Source organism: Eucalyptus grandis, chromosome 9, assembly GCF_016545825.1.
Source record: "Eucalyptus grandis isolate ANBG69807.140 chromosome 9, ASM1654582v1, whole genome shotgun sequence".
NCBI lineage: Eukaryota > Viridiplantae > Streptophyta > Magnoliopsida > Myrtales > Myrtaceae > Eucalyptus > Eucalyptus grandis.
The window spans coordinates 26,454,858-26,476,745 of record NC_052620.1 but is presented as its reverse complement, the minus strand read 5'-3'; the positions used below and the strand labels follow the sequence as shown (position 1 = coordinate 26,476,745).

The window sequence follows — 21,888 nt, the reverse complement described above, 5'->3', positions numbered from 1 at the left end:
TATGAATGGAATTTTCAGCCTCGCATCTTTAACCTCTCAATTCTCTCGTTTCACCGTTCGATTGTTCGCTTTTGTTTCCCATCCAATAATACGTCCTTGCAAAGTCCGGAAAAATTATTCAAAAAGTCACAAATTTATTGCATTTTTGTCTATTTAATTATAAACATTTTAATTTGTGATAATTGAATAATAAATCTTTTCACATTTTGCACTCGAGTCTATTTTAATTTTTTGGAAAACCAAGGCCCTTGGCAATGGTCAACAAAGGTCGCTAGCCTTAAATGCAGGATCTATTGGGGTTGACTGTGAGGACAAGTGAGGGGACCCTCAATAGTGGCCAGCAACCTCCGTTGACCATTGACGAGGTCTGGTGATGTCTAGTGAAGGGAAAGAGGAAAAAGAAAAAGAGAGATAAAGAGAAAAGGAAAAATAGAAAGTAAAATAAAAACTTTTGAAAAAATATTAACATATCATTATTTTCACGTTAGTACTTAACATTGGCGTCAACGATTTTCTCGTAAAATTAGTCAAATTGACTTGATTAGCATAATGTGAAATGATTTAAATAGTTATGATTGAATTAACAAAATTATAATAAGTACATGATTTCGTGAATAATTTTTCGCTTGAACCTTCTAAACTTGAACCACTTATTTTCGAGCTATCATCCTTATCCGGTCAATCGACTAATATCATAGTGAAGCCACCTCCTCTAATGCAATCTCAGATGAAAAGGGAGAAAGAAACCAACGGCGGATGATGTTAAATCGGAGCTTCAACGGGCAAAGAGAAAAAAAGGAGAGATTAGACGAAGCTTCACGCAGAGGGTAATGGCTTGTGGTCATTTCCTTCTTTAGGAAGCATTGATTTGGACTACCTTGAGGAATAAAGACGCCGGAGATTTGGTAGGACGATTGAGTTGGTGGAGGGAATAGAGAAAATCGTTGGACAGAGAAATGTGAAAGGATGTATTGATGGATATTTTTTTGATCATTTGCTAAAAAAAGTGTGACTCAACCAAAATGAATAGATATATTGTTCAAAATGAAATCAATATGATGATAATCCTTGTAAAAAAAAAATCCAAAATTTAAATTCAAGTGCGATTCTCGATAGTTTCATATTTTATCGGTTAATTTCGTAGAAAATTAGTGTCATATAATCTTTAATTAATTGTGGGATTATATTTAGATCAAATAACATGTTAAAATTTACAGATGCCATCAAATGAGGGTAGCCTCGAGATGGATTTTTTACACCAGGTATAAGAGAGGTACTTCTGAAAGAAGAAGCCTTTGGACTTAGGAGAGAGCTACCAACCTTCAAAGCTAAGTAAGTCCCTTTCCACTTTTGCAAGTTCATTGTGTTGCAACAAGAGTTACAAACTTTCTAGCCAAAAAAATAAAAATAAAAAATACACTAGAGTTATGAATTTAATTGACAAAATTTTATATGATATTCTCATACTAGTCTACCATAATAAGGCCTTGTCATAGTAATCATAATATTTATTGATCTAAACATATTTTAAATAAGTTATTATTGAGTCCATCGGTAATGTAAAAAAGTAATTATATGATAGCTATCGGATAAGTGATATGTTTTTGGAATTAGCTTTTAGACCTGGGTCTTCCAAATGTCGAATACCTAATTAGTGGATTTATAAGCTATATTTTATACAGTTAATCTAATATTTTCTTTGTTAGTTGACAAAAGTAACTACTGTTATGAATTTTTTGAATTTCGAAAATTTGGGAGATAGGGTATGAATCCCAATTATCTTGAACTGAACGGCCAGGATTCTCGCTCCTCATCTACATCCCAAAACCTAAAAATGGGAAAAGGCAAGAAAAGGGGAAAAGTGAAAAAGCGAATCGCACGCATCAAAGGCGTGAGAGAGAGAGAGAGAGAGAGAGAGAGAGCCAAACGCCGACGTGTCGAGAGCCGATTGGGGCAATTACGTGGAGCAAACGCCTTCTTGAGCGACACGCATCGCGATCATTCCCATTTCCCGTAACCCACCCCCAAACCCAATCCGAACTGCAGCAACAACGACGACGACAAGAGTTTCTCTGCGAAACGCACATCGAGCGAGCGAGCGAGAGAGAAAAAGAGAGAAAATTCGAATCGGCTTGATCATGCAGATGAAGATGGAATCGCTTTCGTTCGTCGACGAGGAGCTCGACTTCGGCTTCTTCCACGTCGAGGCGGACGCCGAGGACGCCATCTCCGCCCAGTGGGAGCTCGTCGACGCCTTCGACGCCGTCTCGGAGGATCGCTCCGATTCCGACGCTCCCGACAGCCCCGGCGCCGCCGCCGTCTTCGATGACGGGCCGGTGCATAATCTTGGCCTCCGAAGCGGGGTCGCGCGCGTCGGCGATGTCGACGCGCGGGGCTCGCGCCCAAATGGCGACCCCCGCGTTTCTTGTCCGGTTCGCCTCCCCGAAACCCTAGAACTGCGCGCGGGCGATTACGTCGTGAAGGCGAGCGTCGTGGGCCATTGGCGCGGAGACGATCGGGAGGATGACGAGGAGGACGGTGATGAAGAGGAAGAAAGTGACGACGACGACGATGTCGAGGACGACGGCCTGGACGACGAGCTCGTGCCGCGTCACCTGAGCGGCAAGTTCGGGAGGCAGAGGATAAGGAAGTTGGGGAAGAGGGTCTGCTCGAAGATGAATTCCTCGAAGCGGTCGCCTCATCTTTTCGTGAAGCCTGGGTGCCTGCACGGGAAGCACGGGTTGGGGTTAAAGCACAGTCTTTGATTCGAGGTAAAGTTGGGGGAGATCTAAAGTGGTGGCCGGTTTGATGTAAGTACTTTGATTGATCAGGGTTGGTTTGGCGCTCCGGTGATAGTAGATTGGGGCTAGTTTGACTTGTTGATATCATGTTAATAGATCTTTCAATGCTGACGTAGTTCGTTTCTTTGATCTTTCTCTTGCCTGTCCCTACTTTGGTTTTTCCTTTTCGATATCCCAATTGCCATTTTAATTGTTTTCGATGAAATTGTGTGGTTGCATTTTCTTTACATTCCAAATTTTTCTTGGGCTGATATCCATTGAAGAATCATTAATTGTCCCAACTGGCTAATGGAAAAACAAGAAATCTTCCATCGAGGAGGTTAGATTTTTGATTGATCTTGATTTGTGGCCATACTAATTCGAGTCTGGCTGCTTTTGGAAGTGGGGTGAATGGTGCACAATGTAGGAATGGGATCATTAGAATGAAACGGGTCGATCACTGTGCCTCCCTTTGCAATTTGCATCTGGTGTTGGCTTTTAAGAAGCGAAATCACTTGGTCACAGAGCTCTTTCTGTTGACAGAGGCCTTTTAAGCTGATGAAGTTTCCTGGTTGCAGACGAAATCTTGTTTTCAACTGAAAATGTTGATAAAAGATTGAAAGAAATGTTCGCTATAGGGGCTTTCTGGATAGATTGATTTGATCTTGTCTTCTGTCATTGTTTTGAGTTTTTCCCTGTATTGCAAACTTTTAAAGAATGGATTGATTGTCGGTTATTTAGATGACTTGAACATCAGTTGTGGCAGTATTGGTTTCGTAAACATTACCTGAATGGAATTTACAACTTGGTCAATATGGAGGAGGGTTATAAAACATCGCCTTACTTTTGCCACTTGATGGTAAGTGCGATTAGAGTGGATATATATGTGGTTGTCCTTCTATATTGTTTGATAGTTCGATAGACATGCAAAACTGGTGTTGTATGGTCTGCTCTCCTGTGGGGATTGAGAAGGGAGCTGGTTTTTCTGCTTGCTACCTTATCTTTCTCAAAACCTGGGATTTCTTGATGCTGATTTGGATTTTCAACAGCCTCAATTTGGTCATCATCTCTCTCTCTCTCTCTCTCTCTCTATATGTATATATATGTATATAGATAATCATATTCGCTGACGATAGCCACATCTCTAGTTACTTCTCAGATCTGTATCTTGCACATCTATGTGTGCATCTAGCCTGAAGCTTTTACTCGGACTTCGAGTACGGAATAGTATCTGCTTCCTTGTTCCAAGTGATGCTTCTTTAGCTAACTTCTGGATTTAGCAGTCGTAGAGCAAAAAGTTGTTTGGATGCTTTGTGAATTACCATTAAAATTAATTGATGACAGTATCGGCCACTCACTTGTTGCAAAGATTTAGGGTTTTAGATACTTCTGGTTCGCAGATTTCTGAACATAACTATAATTTGGTGATTGATGGTGCAAGACTTTGCTTTTAAGTACATAATTTTAGCTCCCGTATCTTCTAAAGGACAACTGACGAGTTCCTTCCGGGAGTTATGTTGCGAAGCTTATCTCATTTGGTTGAAGGGGGTTGCTCCATCTTTTCCTAGAGGAACTTTTCAAGTTTCGATTCTTTATATGTCGTATGATCGCCATCCGATGAAATCCACCACATTTTCTTTTTCCTTCCTCTCGTCTAAAGGCTTGAGATTGGATAACTTCACGTGTCTGGGCTGAACGAGTACAAATCCAGATGACCCTGTTGGAATTATCCTCAGAGTCAGAAAGTTTGATGCACAAGTATGTGGACGCAAGTTCGTGAACCGGGCTACGATCTGCCATGTGCAATCCGTCTAAATCAATTGAAGCATCCCATTTTGAGGGTGCATATAAGACTCCACATGGTCATCGGAAAAGCTAAACTCTACACAGTCAGCGGAAAAGCTTACTACTTGATAGTGAAGTCTCTAATACATTTATGATTGTCTGCAATTACACAGAGATTTTCCATTTTGGAATAAAATTATATCGATTTTTTTAGTACTTATTTTCTGGTTTGTCCACTTCACGGTAGCCGCGCCATGATTGGATGCACCAATTCTGTTTGGTACCGGAAGGTCTCATGTAACAATCATCACATTGAGAATAGTAGCTAAAATATGAGATTCGTATCAATTACGATGTGCAACGGGAACCGCTCAGATTGGATCAGATGACTAGTTCCCAATTTTCATTCTTGAAATCAATGGCTAGTCAATCCACTTTCTGGTTTCAAGGTATGAATCAAATCTACCGAATCGGTTGATTATATATATAATATATTTTGGATTTCTTAAGAAATAAGCATTAATTCCTTCTAGTTTCCTGTTAAACCTCGCGCTATGGGGATCATCTTGCAAATCTTCTATGGCCTCTTGGGAAGTTGGATCACGTACCTCAGAACCAGGAAGGAGAAAGAGAATGTCAGCTTCAAGAACCACGTCATTCAGGTCCCTCTCCCTTCTCCTCCTCTTCAGCTTCCCCTCCATACAAAAAGAGACAAAGATCAAAACCCAAAAACGAAGATAACAAACAAATCGACTGATTGATTGCAGTGGTTCTAAGTGTTGGATGGGTTGCTTGCACCATACTGGAAAGCCAGGGGGCTTGCCTTCAACCGCACTTTCCTCCTCTTCGACTCCATCATTCAGCTCATCGCTTCAATTTGCCTTTTCTACTTCAACTGCAAATTACCTGTTCTACTAGACCAGATTGGATTGGATCAGACCATTCGATCGGTCCAATTTTCGGTTCTAAGATGGGTTAGTCCAGTTCCCAGTCACAGAATCTGGAAATTGGTCCTCCCAATCCGATTCCCGATTCCACCTCATAATTGGATTGGATTGGACCGAGAATCGATCAGTCCTAATATCAATCGACTTGTGTATGTTGTTTAAAGAGTGGCCTTCTTCAAGGTACTTAACCAAGCTTTCGTCCAAAAAAAAAAAAAAAAAAAACATACTGGTAATTACACAAGTGCAAATAAACATTTATTTACATTAATTTAAGAAATGACGTTACAAGCATCTCAATTGATAACTAAGCAAATGAAACACGTTCACGTGAAATTTGTCACGTCCCTATCTAAATTACTTAGAAGAAAAAATTCAAGACGTGCTCAGTAGAACAGGACATGACTTGTATGAATGGACCAGAGGCGGTCAAGAAAGCTTTGATAACCCACTACTTCGTCGAGTGAGCTTTACGGCAGCGATTGGAATTTTATTCCGCAAGGAGCCAAAGTGCAGTGTTTCAAAATCATTAAAGAAAAGACAGAATACGCGGTTAATGATCCCACAATTCCACTCGACGTCCGAAAGAAATAAGGGAGAAGGAACGCGGGTCTTTCGGCACAAGGACGAATAAAGAAAAGCTTGTCAGAACGCATTTCCAGGCTTCGCTGTAAAATTTCCGCTGCGTGAGGGCTTTGAAGTGAAATACTGACCTTATTTCCTCCTTTTCTTCTCTCTCTCTCTCCATCTTTTTTTCTTCTTTTCAAGCCGTTCGGCTTCTCTACTACAGCTCTACTATCACTACATAACCTCTAAATTCTCAAATTCTGTCATAAACAAGCTGATTTGCCCATCGATGCAATTTGCCCTAAGCTATCGCCAAGCTTGGTGGGGTCGCGGAGTTGATGAATAAACGCAAGAGGAGTGCGAATTACCGTTATGAAATCCATGTTGGATTCTGGGCAGCGTTCTTTCGCCTGAGAGGAGCACCTTAATTGTTATGCAAGATGGCGATCAGACTCTCCAACGAAATGCTGCTATGATCCCCAGCATGATCGGAATAGAAAAAGATCTCCGCTTGTCTCAGGTGCCTCACGATCCTCTGGGAGAAGAAAAAACAAAAGAAAGAAAAAGCTGGGAGAGAAGAGAGAGGAGAACCTTTCTTTGAGGAAAGAAAAATTAATATAGCACCGCCCCAATAATGGAGTTTACCATAACAAGCAGATCATCCCCCTTAAAGCCTTGGCCTTTTAAAAGCTAGCTTTGTATCCTTAACACACACCTCATCACTCTCTTATCATATATACTTTCTTCCCCTTGTACTCGGCTTTCGTTTTCGTTTTTCTGGTACCCGACTCAGGGAATCTTGATTCTTCTCCATCCGCAACAACCGCGATCTGAACCCAAGAAGAGCAGGAACAAGAACACATCAAGAGAGTTTTGTGTATGGTGGTTCTACTCTAGTATCTTCTTCCTCTTTCTAATTATATATCGCACTTGATCTCGTTTCTGGGTGGGAGAAGATGATGATGATGAGAGGGCAATCTGGGATGAGCACGAGCTCATCAAGGTGTCAAGACTGTGGGAACCAAGCCAAGAGGGACTGTGAGTACAGGAGGTGCAGGACTTGCTGCAAAAGCAAAGGCTTTCACTGCCAAACTCACGTCAAAAGCACTTGGGTTCCTGCCTATAGGAGACACCAGAGACATCAACAGGAACAGCAACATCAACATCTCCTAAACAGCGTTCCTGTTCACCAACAGCGCTCAATCCAACCCCAAAACCCTAAAAGGCACAGAGACACTTCCACATTTCCAGGTAGAATCTCTCTTTTCTTGGCGAGTACAATTCAAAGCACTGTTCAAGATCTTAGCTTCACCCGGTGAACAAATCGTTTGCGTGTGATGAACGTTTTTTTTCTCATTGTAACCTAGCAGCTTTTACTTATTATTGGGGGAGAAAATAGCATTTCATTTGATTTTGTTATTAATTTTTGGAGATTTTCATCTTTCGAAAATCTAGGGTTGGGCACTGAAGGGAATCTTCCTGCAGAAGTGAGCTCAACAGCTACATTCCGGTGCGTTCGGGTGAGCATTGAAGACGATGATGCAGCTGAGCATTATGCGTATCAGACATCCGTGAACATCGGAGGGCATGCTTTCAAAGGCATTCTCTATGATCAAGGTCCCGACACCTGCTATGGCACCGCTGCTGGCGAGAGCTCTTCAGGTGATCCCACCGCCTTACCTAGTAATAATGATGATAATAATCCCGCCATATGCACTTTGGCTTCGGCTTCAGCTCCGGAGGAATCGATCTATCCTTGCTCATATCCGTTTCCTCTAAGTGCTTCCATCTCCGGGACGCACTACATTTTCCCGAAATCATAGCACTCGTGCAGTCAAATTCTCTGAAAGGAAGAGCGGACTTAGAAGGAACAGCCGTGATCAATGCGCTCACGGTTGGATGATTTTCATTGGAGAATCTTTAAAGGAGGTCAGTAGAACATCCCTTGATGTCACTCGTGTGCATCCTCGTTGCAGACAGGGCGTAATTTGTAAATCTTTTTCGTGTGCTAACCTCTTTCGAAAGAAAAATCTCTACTTCTCTTTGATCAATTCATTTGTTGTTCTGATACACATGTATTTATTTAGATGCGGCGCAGGTTTTGGATAAGTTCCACAATTTGTCCCATTGGCCATAGTTCAATGATCTGTCTTGTGAGATTAAGTTCAAGTTCGCTTCTAAGTTCTTTTTGTTTATGAACTTCGAAGCTGCTTTGTTCCCTGTAATCCGCTTCTCTGCCTGCTCGGACATTAAAAAAGGTAAATTAGTTTAATCATAAACTTACCCAACATGGACATCTCAGGGTTGCATCTGTAGGCAACTATAGCTACGTTGTCTCTCCCACGTTGTCACAGAGACAAAACCCCATTGTTCAAGGTTGACAATACATGGAGATCTTTGCTTGTCACCAAGTTGCCCTTGCCCCTTTCAGTGCATCGATTTCCAGGATATGAACTTTGTCTAAACACGACAAAGATTCAAATTAGCCACTTTGCAGTCGCGAATTAGAGAAAAGGGGAAAACGGTTTTGTTTGCTTATTATACTGTCTATGTGACACACTTTCTTCTCATGCAAATGCAAAGCTTCTCTTTTCGCATCTTTTAGCAGGTACATTAGTGTTGATAGAACTATACCATGATAGTTTATTAGGGTGTTATGAAGCCGAGGGGAATCACCCTACGACTATAAAGCAGAAGCTAAAACCCTAAACCTGATTAGTTTAATTGGACTAGAGAGAGAACATTAGGTGGGGGGGCATCTAGGGGATTTTCGCATGATAATGACATTAAACGAAAAGCTACTGCGTATAATATATAGTTTTCGAGTCCCTTTTGTGTTAAAGGGACGTGCATGCTAAAATAGAAAAAGATAGATGCCCCAAATATGAAAATAAAATCAGCTGGAATATATACCTCTGTACTCGAAAGAAATATACCAAGTACAAAAGCCATTGTTTGCAGTGGTTCTATTCTTCTGCTACATGTAGTGGGAAAGGGGTTGCCCCTTGAGAAATCCATGCAATAAACTGACGGGCCTAATAGACTAAAAAAACCACTAACTTTAGGCTCAATCTCATTTCTTCCCTGAACTTGTATTTGTCTAAAAAAAAAAAAGGTCAGCCAACTTTACTTTATTTCTAAATTTGTCTCAGTTATCCCTCCATCCAAAATTCATCATTGCTATATTAAAAATTATCAACATCAAGAGGCCACCATTGTTTCATACGAAGATGAGGGTACTGATGAAGACGTGAGGTTCTAATAATGAACCTTAAAGGGTGCCTAACGTTAATAATTTTGAATAAACCAATAATGATTTTTTGGATGAAGGGTCGATGTGGATAAATTTGGGACAAGTGTGAAATGATTTTTTCTTAAATAAAAGAAAAGTTTGGGACAAAATTGTGATTGTACCTAAAGTTGAGTTTTTTTTTTAGGGAATTAGGCCTGAATTAATGACTTTTCCATTCTAGATGCAAACTGAATTATTAGGGCATCATTTGGATATTTAAGCAGAAAAAAGGGACTTCTCAATAAGATACTAATTTGTTTAAGTGGCCTGAAAATCTATTAGGTGGACTCAATCCACTCGTGTTGGATAGTGTCAATTACAGTGCTAAAAGTGTTTGGAAACTTAATGTTTTTAAGTAGTTAGCGATGTGTCCATCACAGTTCGACTAGATTTATAGAGTCCAAACTAGAACGTGCAAGTGCTGTTGAAGCTTAAAATCAGTTAAACTTAACCGCACTATATTCAGATGCTAGGGGCTTTTTTGATGCAGTCTAATAGGCAATATATATATATTTTATAACCGAGGACTCCACTACGGGCCTCCGTACCCGAACGGCACCGAAGGGCCAGGCCCTAATAGGCATTATATATTTTTTTTTTGGTAAAGCCTAATAGGCATTATATTGATCCTTGTGTTTTTGCATATTTTTTTCTCCTCTTTTTTTTGGGCCAATAACTGAGTTTTCGGTCTCTTAAATTTCTTATTCCCCTAAAATATATCTAATAATAATCATATCTACTTACTCTTGCTGTAACATTTGGGACCGACGCTGTTTTGGAGCTGGGGAGCTTGACAGAGATGATTGTTCTCATTACTAGGACGCGCAAGTAATCCGAACATAATATTTGCTGATTAGCCAGTATCGTGAAAAGATGCTATGCATTTGCATCTCTGCATGCTCATGCAATACTATCACTGTTTCTCAAACTAACTCCATCGTATTCTTTCAGACTTCTGTGCAGTATACGGTCTGCGTATTCTTTTCAGTACACAACCGATACTTTTTAGTCCATATAATAACTTATTACCATCAATTGGGCAGTTATATTTTGAAATATCGACCGACCATCCATTTAAACGGTCAAAAACATGGGCTATGTGCAAGAAAGAGTACGCAAGGCGGGTAAGATGCCATTTGTTAACTAGTGCCCCAGGGCCCAAGGGTACCTGTAGGAGGGACACTTGTTTAGTGAATAATCAGGGAAATGTTATAATTACCAATATATTAACCTGGTGGGATGTGTAATAAATGTATTGAATACAGATTTTTTTTTATAGTGAGCTTTTCATCAATTTATTTGAGAGCTCGTTAATAAGACCCTTTACATTTTTTCAATCCATTCTTTAATTTTATGGTTTCAAGAGCTTTGACTAGAGTGAAAAAGGCTGGCGAGTCGTAACCATTGTGGCCGCAATGAGTAGATTTTGATCTTATTTTTATTGCATTAATGAATGGGCTTTTGTTTTAGGCCAATAGAAAAACTGACAATGCATGATAAATTCACAAGCTCGGTGCGATAATTTAGTGAATTGACTGTGGTCTTACCTTTTTAATGGTCACCATCCAACTGATTATTATTAATGATAAAAATATTTTTTATTAATTGATTATTTCAAGCGATAGAGTAGATATTTTTAGAGATATGTTTATTGAATCATTTGTTTTCTCGTGAAACGGATGAACTTGAAGCTTCCTGCCAAATTGGTATTGCATTGTTATAAGAGTCTCGGAAGGAGAGGTAAATAACTTTATGAGGAAAAACAAAAAGGGTACAGAAAGAAAACAGGAGATGCGCGTGGCCTTTTCCTAGAGGCCATTCATTTTCCCGAGACGTCTTCGTCATGTGAAGTTTCCAGCCGCTTCGCTTTGTCCACGGGAGGATAAGGGCGGTGCCACTTTTTAATGATCTCAATGCGTGACCTTAATTCTATGTGGACAATCAAATTTGCAGAGACAGCCCCCACGGATCCATCCTCTTTAGTTAATTTTTTATTCAATATAAAATAGATGGATTTCTCACAAGCCACGTGGCGTCGTATTCTAAACATCTTTTGTAACAATTCCGTAATTCCAATAATTTTTTTTCTCTTTTTCGCATTTCTATATATTTTACCATGACACGAAAGCAAATTTTGTTTTCCTAGAAAGTGCATATCAGTATATAAAACAACAACTTTATCTAAATTCTGAATTATTACGAACGATTAAAGTTCTTTTGCTCCTTGCAAAGTAAGGTGCCTCGACTTGAGGACATTTTCCATGAATTTATTAGGTTATGAGCCCTTTTTCTTACCATGCTTAGCTTTGGAGAAAAACATCAAAAAAGTTCTAAATATATTGTGTTGGTACAAATTCAATTATAAACCTTTTAATTATACCAATTTAATCATAAACATTTTTACATTTATATCAATTGAGTTCATTTCGTTAATTTATACTGGAAATTCCTGATATTGACGTTAGTCGTCTTTACGGCGTGATCGCGCATCGATGTAGACATTTTTATATAAGTTGTAATTATTTTTCTGATTTTTTAAATTTTTTAATTTTTCCTTTTTCTTTTTTTTTTTTTGTAGTCCTTATTTTCATATGCTAACCTTCGTGATGGTTGGTGGTGGTCATAGTTGTTGACAAGGGATGCCTTTGTTGGTCTCACTTGGATGAGGCCCCTTGCCAACGGTAGAGGTTGGCGAGGCCATCCCTTACTAGATTTGGGGAGGGGACCTAGCAGCAAGGGTGGCCTCGCCTCAATGGTGAGGGGTCTCATTGCTAGCCCTCATCAGCCTTTGGCATTGGTGAGGGGCCTTATCTAGACAAGGTAGGTCGGTGAGGGCTTCTAAGCATTCGCTAGGCCTTGCTAGATTTGGCAAGGGGCAGCCTCGCCAAACCCTCGTCAACTCTCATCAAAGGTCGATGAGGGTTGGTCTCACTTGTGGCAAGTGAGGGAATCTTGGCCGTCGCCCTCACTAGCTAGAGGCAAGTGGAGGAAAATAAAAGAAGAAAAAAAAAAAAAAAAAAGGAAAAAAAATTTTTTAATAAAAAAAATAATAAATTATATTAAAATGTATTAGCGTTGGTCCCGCCACGTAGGACTATTTGCGTCTATGTTAACAATTTCCAGCATAAATTGATTGGATGGATTCAATTAATACAAATATAAAAAAAGTTTAAGATTAAATTGATTCAATTGAAAGATTTATGATTAGATTTGTACCAATATAATAAAATTATGACTTTCTTTGTACTTTTCTACTTAGCCTTGTAATAACAAGAATTCGCCACCTATAAGAATGATGATAGGGGATTTGCGCTAGGCAATTATATGTCATGGATAGATGTAGCGTAAATCTTTCAAAATGGGTCATGAACCCATTTTTGATAGGTTAGGTTGTTTGATGGGTTAGTCATATTTAGTAAGTGGGTTATAAATAAATTTACAATGATAAAACTTAAAATAATACACATGTTAAATGAGTTTGATTTATTTAGGCTCAATTTACCTCTATGACTCTTTCTTTGTTCTTTCTTGTTTCACTTGATTTCACAATCACTGCTCCCTGCCCTCACCTCAATTTAGGTATGAATTTTCTTTTTGAATATGGAATTGTTTTGATAATATAAATCGGGTTGAGTATATGTTGACTGTGTATTGGGTCGGGCTTGAGTTACCATATCTCTATTACATGAAAATGGCAAAATGGATTTAATTGGTCAATTTGGACTGGGCTATTTTCTATTTTAATTACCCGTTTGATTAGTCTAGACGTGAGTTACATAAATAAAGATTACACGAGCTGTGTATTTGACATTAATCCTAATTTTACATTAATTAACAAAGCAAATTTATATTTTGGTACATAAAACGCCCATGTTAAGAAAAACTCATTCATGTTGCAACAAGAATGGCACGAAATAATCATAGCTTAATTTCTATATAGACTCGACCGAGACTGAAAACATTCTTGTAATCACCTTGGATGCCAACACGACGACCATATGATGACGACAATGGGGACGCGAATTCACCAGAGCCCCATGCCATGGGGACGCACGTCTCGGCCTCGGCCCACTCCGGAGACCGAAAGAGAAAAACAACACGTAAATGGCGAAAACAAAACGAGAAATAAATTAATAATAAAAGATATTGATCGAAGGACGGGGAGGGAGGGAGCCAGCGACGAAACGTGGTGTGGCGCAAGACTCCAAGCCGTCTCAGTTCCTCGTGACACTGAGATCGATCCCCCCTTCTCTCTCATCCTCTTTCTCTCTGCCTGCTCGTTTCGTACGGGACGGTGTTCGTAGCGAGCCGTGGATTTGAGTCGTTCGAGAGAGGAGGAATCGCGAAGAAGAACCTCTCCAGGGGTTGAGGATTCGCGGCAATGGCAGGGCGGCGCGGCGGCGGCGGCGGATGCTGTCCGCCGATGGATCTGCTCCGGTCGGAGCCGATGCAGTTGGTCCAGGTCATCATCCCGATGGAATCCGCTCACCTCACCGTCTCCTACCTAGGCGACCTCGGCCTCCTCCAATTCAAGGACGTCCGTACTCCTCTTTTCCTCTGTCTCCGATTCGGATTGTTTGTTTCTCTTCGCGGATTGCTCGCTCGCTCTGTCTCGCCTCGCCATTTGGATTCGATTTGCTTTTCCGCCCGTTCTCGCTGCCGATTGTCGTTTCAGCGATCGGCGAGGGTTTTTACTGTCGCCTTCCGTTGTTTGTGGACTCGCTGGGTTTCGACGTGAATTTTAGGCTTCTGGACGCTTTAGGATTGATGATCGTTTGTTTGGAGTCGAATTGAGGCGCTTGATTTGCTGCAATGGAATTGCTAGTTCGTTCGCTGCGGTATCCTCTTGTGTGGCTGAGGCCGTTTCATTGAGCCGCTCTAGGAATCCCTATGTTTGGTAGTAATCGAGTCGTGATCGGAGAAACCATTGGAGTAAAGTGTGAGTACCGGTGTCTTAGATGTGTAAAGAGTTTCTGGATAGCGCACTACTTGATATAGGGACGGGTATCTGGTAATTACTTCAGAACAAAGAGAACAAATAGAAGTTAGAGAAGTCGGTACATCATTCACATGTGATTCTGTGATGATGATATGAAGCAATGAACGATGGGGATATCGGATGTGAGCTCTGGTATATCCATTTCCAAGTCCATTGATGTTTATGGGTACAGAATAACTTTAAATCATGATGTCTTAGTTTTTTTTTTTTTTAATATTATATTGCTCTGAATTTAGGAAAATGGAATCTCATTTGGAGCGAGAATTCTGCAGGAGGATTATTTCCTTTACTTCTTAGATGATTTCAATCATCGAGCTTATATTATACAAGTTATGTACCAACTGTTGTTATCTGTGATTCTTTTGGTTATTAAGTGCCAGACAAGCAAATGTTACCTCAGTGTTAATTGGAGACATATGATCTCTCTTCTTGATGTTCTATCTGAAACTTTCAGATATATGCTTTCTGATAATTATTCATCTCTAGCTGATTATTTTGATAAAATTGTCCTTTTCAGCTCAATGCAGACAAAAGCCCCTTCCAAAGGACTTATGCTGCTCAGGTATAGAAGCTTCATCATTTACAGCTAAATATATTGTGTACTTTGGTTTCCTTCACTTCATCTTCTTATTTTGAGCAATTGCTGTCCGTTAAATTTAGAAGTTCCAGAATAAGTTGTTAGAACTTTGGTCTAAGACTCTGACACTACGTGTTAACTTTTGTCAAAGATTGGTGTATTTTCCTTTCTCTCTCACAGAAAGTTATCTGTTGTTCACAAAGTATTCTCTAGTTCTTTAGATAAATAGATAAATTAATCTAATTGTTTCCATCCATGAAGATTAAAAAATGTGGAGAGATGGCGCGCAAATTACGCTTTTTCAAGGAGCAAATGTCAAAGGCAGGTCTGGCGCCTTCTTTCAAATCTATTACCCGATGATGATATCGATGTGGATGACCTGGAGGTATATTGGATTATCATTGGTCTGGTGAACTATGAATCTTCCACTGTTACTCATAATGGTAGTTTGTTTGCCACAGACAAAACTTGGAGAACTCGAGGCAGAGCTGGTTGAAATTAATGCAAATGGTGAAAAGCTGCAACGTTCTTATAGTGAGATGGTGGAGTATAAGCTTGTCCTGCAGAAGGTATTGCTTCGTCCTACTATGAAATGCTGACTGTGTTTGTGCTGCTACCTGTGAAATTTGAATTTTCCCTTGTAAGAGAAGGTTCGAACTGTGTAGATGTATTGATTACTTCTTGTATTATTTAGTGTTCCTTATTGATGTGTTTGGAGGAGAAACCGTGAACCTGTCCTTACTTCTATTAGGAGGGATTGCTTGCGTATTGATTTTTAAAGCTGCCTGCATGACAAGCATGCTTGCCCAGACATAAATACGGTGTCAATTTTTTTTTTCGTTACTGTAGATCCTTCCTTGACTCTTCAATGATATTAGGGTCTATTTTTTGACATGTGCATATAAAAATATCTTAAATCACAGGAGTTGTGATTCTATTTCTTCCAGGTTGGTGAATTTTTTCACTTAGCTCAAAGCAGTGCCACAGCACAGCATAGAGAGATAGAATCACAGCATGCTGGTGAAGAATCCATAGACACACCTTTATTACGTGATCAGGTATATAAAGCTCAGTTAGGGAGTTCTTGGAGCCATCTTAATGATTAAACTTACTCTTCCTTTGTTATTTCGTTAAAACTACTTTGTAGGAAATGGCGACTGATGCATCGAAGCAAATGAAGTTGGGCTTTCTCTGTGGACTTGTCCCTCGAGAAAAATCCATGGCATTTGAGAGGATCTTATTTCGTGCTACCAGGGGTAATGTGTTCTTGAAGCAGGCACTTGTTGAAGAGCCTGTTATTGATCCTGCTTCAGGTGAAAAGGTGAGGTTATGATTGGTTGACTCCTTGCTTTCAATTCTTTTGATCTGGTGAAAAGGTGAGGTTGTGATTTGTGCTACAATAATAGGATTCTGGAATTTGCAGAAGCTGGTCATAAACTGAGTGATTCATAGAACCTTCAGGCTATGTTTGGAAGATGCCTAGGAGATAAAAATGAAGAAAATGCCTATAAATTTAAAATTTCCCTCCACGCCTTTCCGGCAAAATTTTTAAAATTTATATAATTTTCCTATCAAATTTTAATTGTCCCATTTTCCAATTTCCCAAACATAGCATTAATCAGACATTAAGGTATCTAGTGCTATTGTGTTTTAGTCTCTATATTCTTATGTCCAAATTATGGGTGGTCATTTACAATATATCTTTAAGAAGGGAAAACCATTGTTTGCTTGAGGAGGGTAATGGCATGCTTTTAATTCCGATTTACTGTAAATATTTGATTGTGTTTTGAAGCGATTGGTTTACTAGTTGATCAGTTGGATAAATCAATCTCTGAACATTTTATCTTTGCATGATGAACATTAATTTTTGGATAATTTTGGTGTTGCATATGTTCTGGTTTGTATCTTTCCCTGACTGTGGACTGGGTAGATGTTTCTGTATCTTTTGGCATATATCACAGGCTTCTGTTTCAAACTTAGTTTTTACGGTGTTTGGGCAGGATTTTATTTTATACTTTTGCATGATGCAGTCGCTGTGTTATATTTGATCAATGGATAATTTAAGTGGTGTCTTTCTGGGCATATGTTCTGGTTCGATGGCGTATCTTTCCCTGACTTGAGACATCAATTTTCAGGTCGAGAAGAATGTTTTTTTGGTTTTCTATTCTGGAGAAAGAGCGAAGAATAAGATCCTGAAAATTTGTGAGGCTTTTGGAGCTAATCGCTACCCTTTCAATGAGGACTTGGGAAAACAAGCTAAAATGATTTCAGAGGTATTCTGAGTGCTCATATTGTTTTATATGTTTATCACTTAGAATCCCACTTTCCTCCATTCTGTCCTATTCTCTGCACTGCTATTTATGGTCAATTTACTACAGTGCCATTGCCAGGATGACATCCATCTTGCTAGTGATAATTTTTCTGTTTATGAGAATGCATCTGTTGATTGATTGTGTTGTAAATATGGCTTTGTAAGATCGTGGTTCAATTCCCTATTTGTTGAGTGATTGAAACATCATGTTCTTCTGGAGCAATATCTCCAAGCATACGATTGCTCACAAATAAGTGTGATCTTGATTAGGTTATGGGGAGACTTTCAGAACTGAAAACCACTATCGATGCTGGACTTGCACATCGTGGCAACTTGTTGGAGACCATTGGAGATCAATATGAGCAATGGAGCCGCTTGGTAGGCGTAATTGTTATTACAATGATATGCTTAATTATGTAATTAGAAACCTTAATAGTATTGTATCAGAAGTATCTTGTTATAAGTCGGCCACAGTTTACTGACCGAAGATTTTTTTTTTTTTATTTGTCTCCCCAATTTTACATTAGCACAAATATTTCAAGAGAACTTTTGTTCTTTAGGATGGACAAATGTGTACATTGCCTAATATTTCCTTTTAATCCTGAAGGTGCGGAAGGAGAAGGCTATCTATCATACATTGAACATGCTTAGCCTTGATGTGACAAAGAAATGTCTTGTTGCAGAGGGTTGGTGTCCTGTATTTGCATCGAAACAGGTCTTTGTGGCACTCTATTATGTCTATTAGTGGGTGATAAACCAAGGTAATTGTCTGAATGTTGGTTCTGGGCAAACCTTGGACTTGTTTGCAGATTCAGGATGCATTGCAGCGAGCTGCATCTGACTCCAATGCTCAAGTTGGAGCCATTTTCCAGGTTGTACATACGAAGGAGTTGCCGCCGACATACTTCCGCACAAACAAATTTACTTCAGCATTCCAGGAAATTGTTGATGCATATGGGTGAGTTTTCAAAAACTTGGAACTACACAGGGTTTAACTTATGGCATTTCTGAAGTTGGAAATGTTATCTGAGTTATAGAATTGTGTGATAGTATTCTCGTGTTATTTATTTATTTTGCTAGTTGAAGTCTTGTGTCTCTCCATCTGTCTATTATGCTTTGTGAAGTTAAGTCACATGCCGATAAGATTGCTCCTTCTCTTGATTATGCAGGGTGGCTAGATATCAGGAAGTAAATCCTGGAGTATTCACAATAGTTACATTCCCTTTCCTATTTGCTGTCATGTTTGGTGATTGGGGACATGGAATATGCCTGTTACTTGCAACATTAGTGTACATATTTAAGGAAAAGAAGCTTTCTGGTCAGGTAGTATTCTAATTCAAATTATATCTTGTATCTTAGTTGCAACAAATCTTCAAAATAATCCTCTTCTTTGCTTCTTTGGAGAATCATAGAAACATTTCTCTTGTGTGGAAACTTGTTGAAGCTTCTTTAATTTCCTTTATTGGCAGCTTCATTAAATTTGAGATAAGATCCTTAAGCTTGATTGTCTGATAATTTATATTTGCTCGAGGACTGTTTGTTTGGTTAAATTGTCCTGTAGTGAGCATATTGTGTTCATGTGACCTGGGATAAATGCTCTTATGTTAACTGTTTTGCATGTAATGGAACATACAATCAAAATTTTCAGATTTGGAGACTAGACATGTTAAGGATGAGCCAAACCAATAGGATATTGAATTTTTTTTTTTTAATGGACTTGGTATCCTCTATACTAAATACCACAAGTTTTTAAAGCTTAACTCAGAGATGTTTATCCATCTGCTTTGATGCCTTTTGGAAAGAGGTGTTGTATGTTCAGGGAATTTACTTTAATTGGTGTTGGGAAAATCTCAGAACAAAATCAAATGATATTTTTCTCGTCTTCGTCTATTTTCGCCAAATATCCCAAAAAAGCACAAACATCATGCTTTCTATAAAAATACCATGTTGAAAGGAGATGTATTTCATATCAAATAAAGCCTTCATTCGTTTGGCCATCTAGGACGCCATTAAACTTGTGACAAAGCCGCTGTAGTGGTACTTTCGTGTTCCGATTGATAGTTGTCCTTAATTGAATTGCATGATAGTTAATAATTTTACTCATAATGGCAATAACAGAAACTCGGAGACATCACAGAGATGACCTTTGGTGGCCGTTACGTTATTCTGATGATGGCACTCTTCTCAATCTACACCGGTTTGATCTACAATGAGTTCTTTTCAGTTCCGTTTGAACTATTTGGTCTCTCGGCATATGCATGCCGTGATTTGTCTTGCAGGTTTGTGGATTCTTTTGACACCCAGTTATATCATAAATTGATCGTCTTGCTTCTACTTTTTGGTGCATATTTGTTTTTTCACATCTAGTGTTGTTTCACAGGGATGCTACAACAGTGGGCTTAATTAAAGTTCGTGAGACATACCCATTTGGTGTGGATCCTGTCTGGCATGGCACAAGAAGCGAGCTGCCATTTCTTAATTCTTTGAAGATGAAAATGTCGATTCTGCTTGGTGTGGCTCAAATGAATCTTGAAATTATATTGAGCTTTTTTAATGCCAAATTCTTTGGCAATTGCGTGAATATCTGGTAATTGTAGTCTTTGATATTTGCAAGCTTCAAACTTGATATCTTTTTAAAATCTTTTAAGTTATTTTAGCTCTGATACATATTTCTTTTTAAAGTTTTGGGTGTACATGTGTTGATGCTTTGTTAATGCATTGTCTCAGGTTCCAATTTATTCCCCAGCTGATATTTCTAAATAGTTTGTTTGGATACCTCTCCCTCCTAATCATTGTGAAATGGTGCACTGGTTCAAAAGCTGATCTATACCACATAATGATTTACATGTTCCTTAGCCCCACTGATGAACTGGGTGAGAATGCTCTTTTCCCTGGCCAGAAAATGGTGCAGGTAATCTTTTGTTCCGGCCAGCACCTTTCATTTCACAATAATTGACCTATACAATATATCATATGTGAATATCCTCATTTATACTGGTTTATTGCCAGATCGTGCTACTATTGCTGGCACTTGTTTCTGTGCCATGGATGCTGCTTCCGAAGCCCTTTCTTCTGAAGAAGCAACATGAAGAGGTCTGTTTTCCTTTTTACCGTAGCCAACTAATTTTAGATTTTTGGGACTCTGCACATATTTTTAATCGGTCCCAATATACATTTTGCAGAGGCACCGAGGCAATTCGTACATGCCACTGGAGACCACAGACAACAGCTTTCAGTTGGACACAAACCATGATGCCCATGGGGATCATGAAGAATTTGAATTTAGTGAAGTCTTTGTCCACCAGCTTATACATACCATTGAATTTGTACTTGGGGCAGTCTCCAATACAGCTTCATATCTTCGTTTGTGGGCTCTTAGGTATGCCGCCTGGACCTGTGTCATTTTCATTCTCCGTCTAGCAATATTCTGAGCCTCTGTGTTCTGTCATAGTATGTATATTTTCTTGCAGACAAAATAGTATCTAATTTGACCTCTCAATTTATCTACACATTTGTTCAGTCTCGCCCACTCGGAGTTGTCAAGTGTGTTCTATGAGAAGGTTCTGCTGCTTGCTTGGGGGTAAGCTTTGCTCATTCGTTTTGACTTCTCATCTTGCTAGTTATAGTTTGTCATGAGGTTTACTCAGGATTTTTATAGAATAGATGGGAAAGTGACATGGGTTTATGCTGCTTGTTGACTTGTTCCTGACCATTTGATTTTCTGCACTGGTCTTTTAAGATAGTTTTTTGCTGGTAAATTCTACACATGGTATTTAAGATCTTGCGGGCATAATGACACTGGAAGCATACTTTCCATGCCCCCTGGAACACAAGGGGATAACGTGCTACATGCAATGAAAGCATGAGCTGTAGCTGAAATAGTAATATGTTTGAATGAAGAATTTCTGTTTAGTTATTGGATGAGATTTTATAATCTTTGGAAGCTGATACGATGTGTTACAGGTTCAACAACGTGATCATTCTTATTGTTGGCATCATCATCTTTATCTTTGCAACTGTTGGTGTGTTGCTGGTGATGGAGACTCTCAGTGCCTTCCTGCATGCCCTGAGACTTCACTGGGTGGAGTTCCAAAACAAATTTTACGAGGGAGATGGTTATAAGTTCTATCCATTCTCCTTCGCATTGGCCGGTGATGAGGATGATTTCTGATTCCTGACTGTATTTACCCAATATAAATGGACTGGTGTGTCACATGCATTCTGCATGTTCGGTTGGGTCTGCATCGATTCTTTTATTGGAAGTGATAGAAGGCCATTGATGAGTTTCACCTGGAACCTCCTCCATGGCAGAGCCTTCCCTTCTCGGTTCATATGTTATTAGAGAAATAAATTATGATTGGGCTAATGAGTGTAATGATGAATGTCATCACCATCGGTAAATTATTGATGTATGTATTTATTTTAGATACTCAGAAAAGGTGGAATGTGTTTGGTAAACTGTCGTGTAGTATTAGCTTCCATCAGGCAGGTGAGTAGTGGTGGAGCTCGTTTAGATTATTTAATGCAGACGGCTGGAACGAATATCCAGGGCCAGCCATATATTCGGCGCAGCCTAATGGCTGGCCCCAATGAAGTCTGGACATGTGGCTCGACAGACCCATCGGTAGGCTTA

At 39.4% G+C, this 21,888-nt stretch overlaps 2 protein-coding genes across 3 annotated transcripts; both read left to right on the top strand.

The window, feature by feature from the left end:
• The first annotated feature begins 6,079 nt into the window (after positions 1–6,079).
• Positions 6,080–8,194, top strand: LOC104418869 (protein SHI RELATED SEQUENCE 3). Of its 2 annotated transcripts, none has more exons than XM_010030332.3 (2): positions 6,080–7,327; positions 7,562–8,194. In XM_010030332.3, exons 1-2 carry the CDS (start codon positions 7,033–7,035, stop codon positions 7,897–7,899), a joined length of 633 nt encoding a protein of 210 aa, XP_010028634.1. In that variant the 5' UTR covers positions 6,080–7,032; the 3' UTR covers positions 7,900–8,194. The 2 variants fall into 2 exon arrangements, with proteins under 2 accessions (XP_010028634.1, XP_010028633.1); XM_010030331.3 differs by having other exon boundaries at positions 6,084–7,327; positions 7,532–8,194.
• Positions 8,195–13,517: 5,323 nt separating this feature from the next.
• Positions 13,518–21,713, top strand: LOC104418866 (V-type proton ATPase subunit a2). Its single transcript, XM_010030328.3, is given in 19 exon segments — positions 13,518–13,905; positions 14,885–14,929; positions 15,206–15,283; positions 15,285–15,329; positions 15,406–15,513; positions 15,892–16,002; positions 16,092–16,265; positions 17,080–17,217; positions 17,526–17,633; positions 17,863–17,970; positions 18,065–18,213; positions 18,425–18,578; positions 19,374–19,534; positions 19,636–19,842; positions 19,983–20,166; positions 20,265–20,348; positions 20,438–20,634; positions 20,776–20,835; positions 21,219–21,713. Coding segments are annotated over 19 exon segments (2,475 nt in total). The 5' UTR covers positions 13,518–13,749; the 3' UTR covers positions 21,427–21,713.
• Positions 21,714–21,888: the final 175 nt, after the last annotated feature.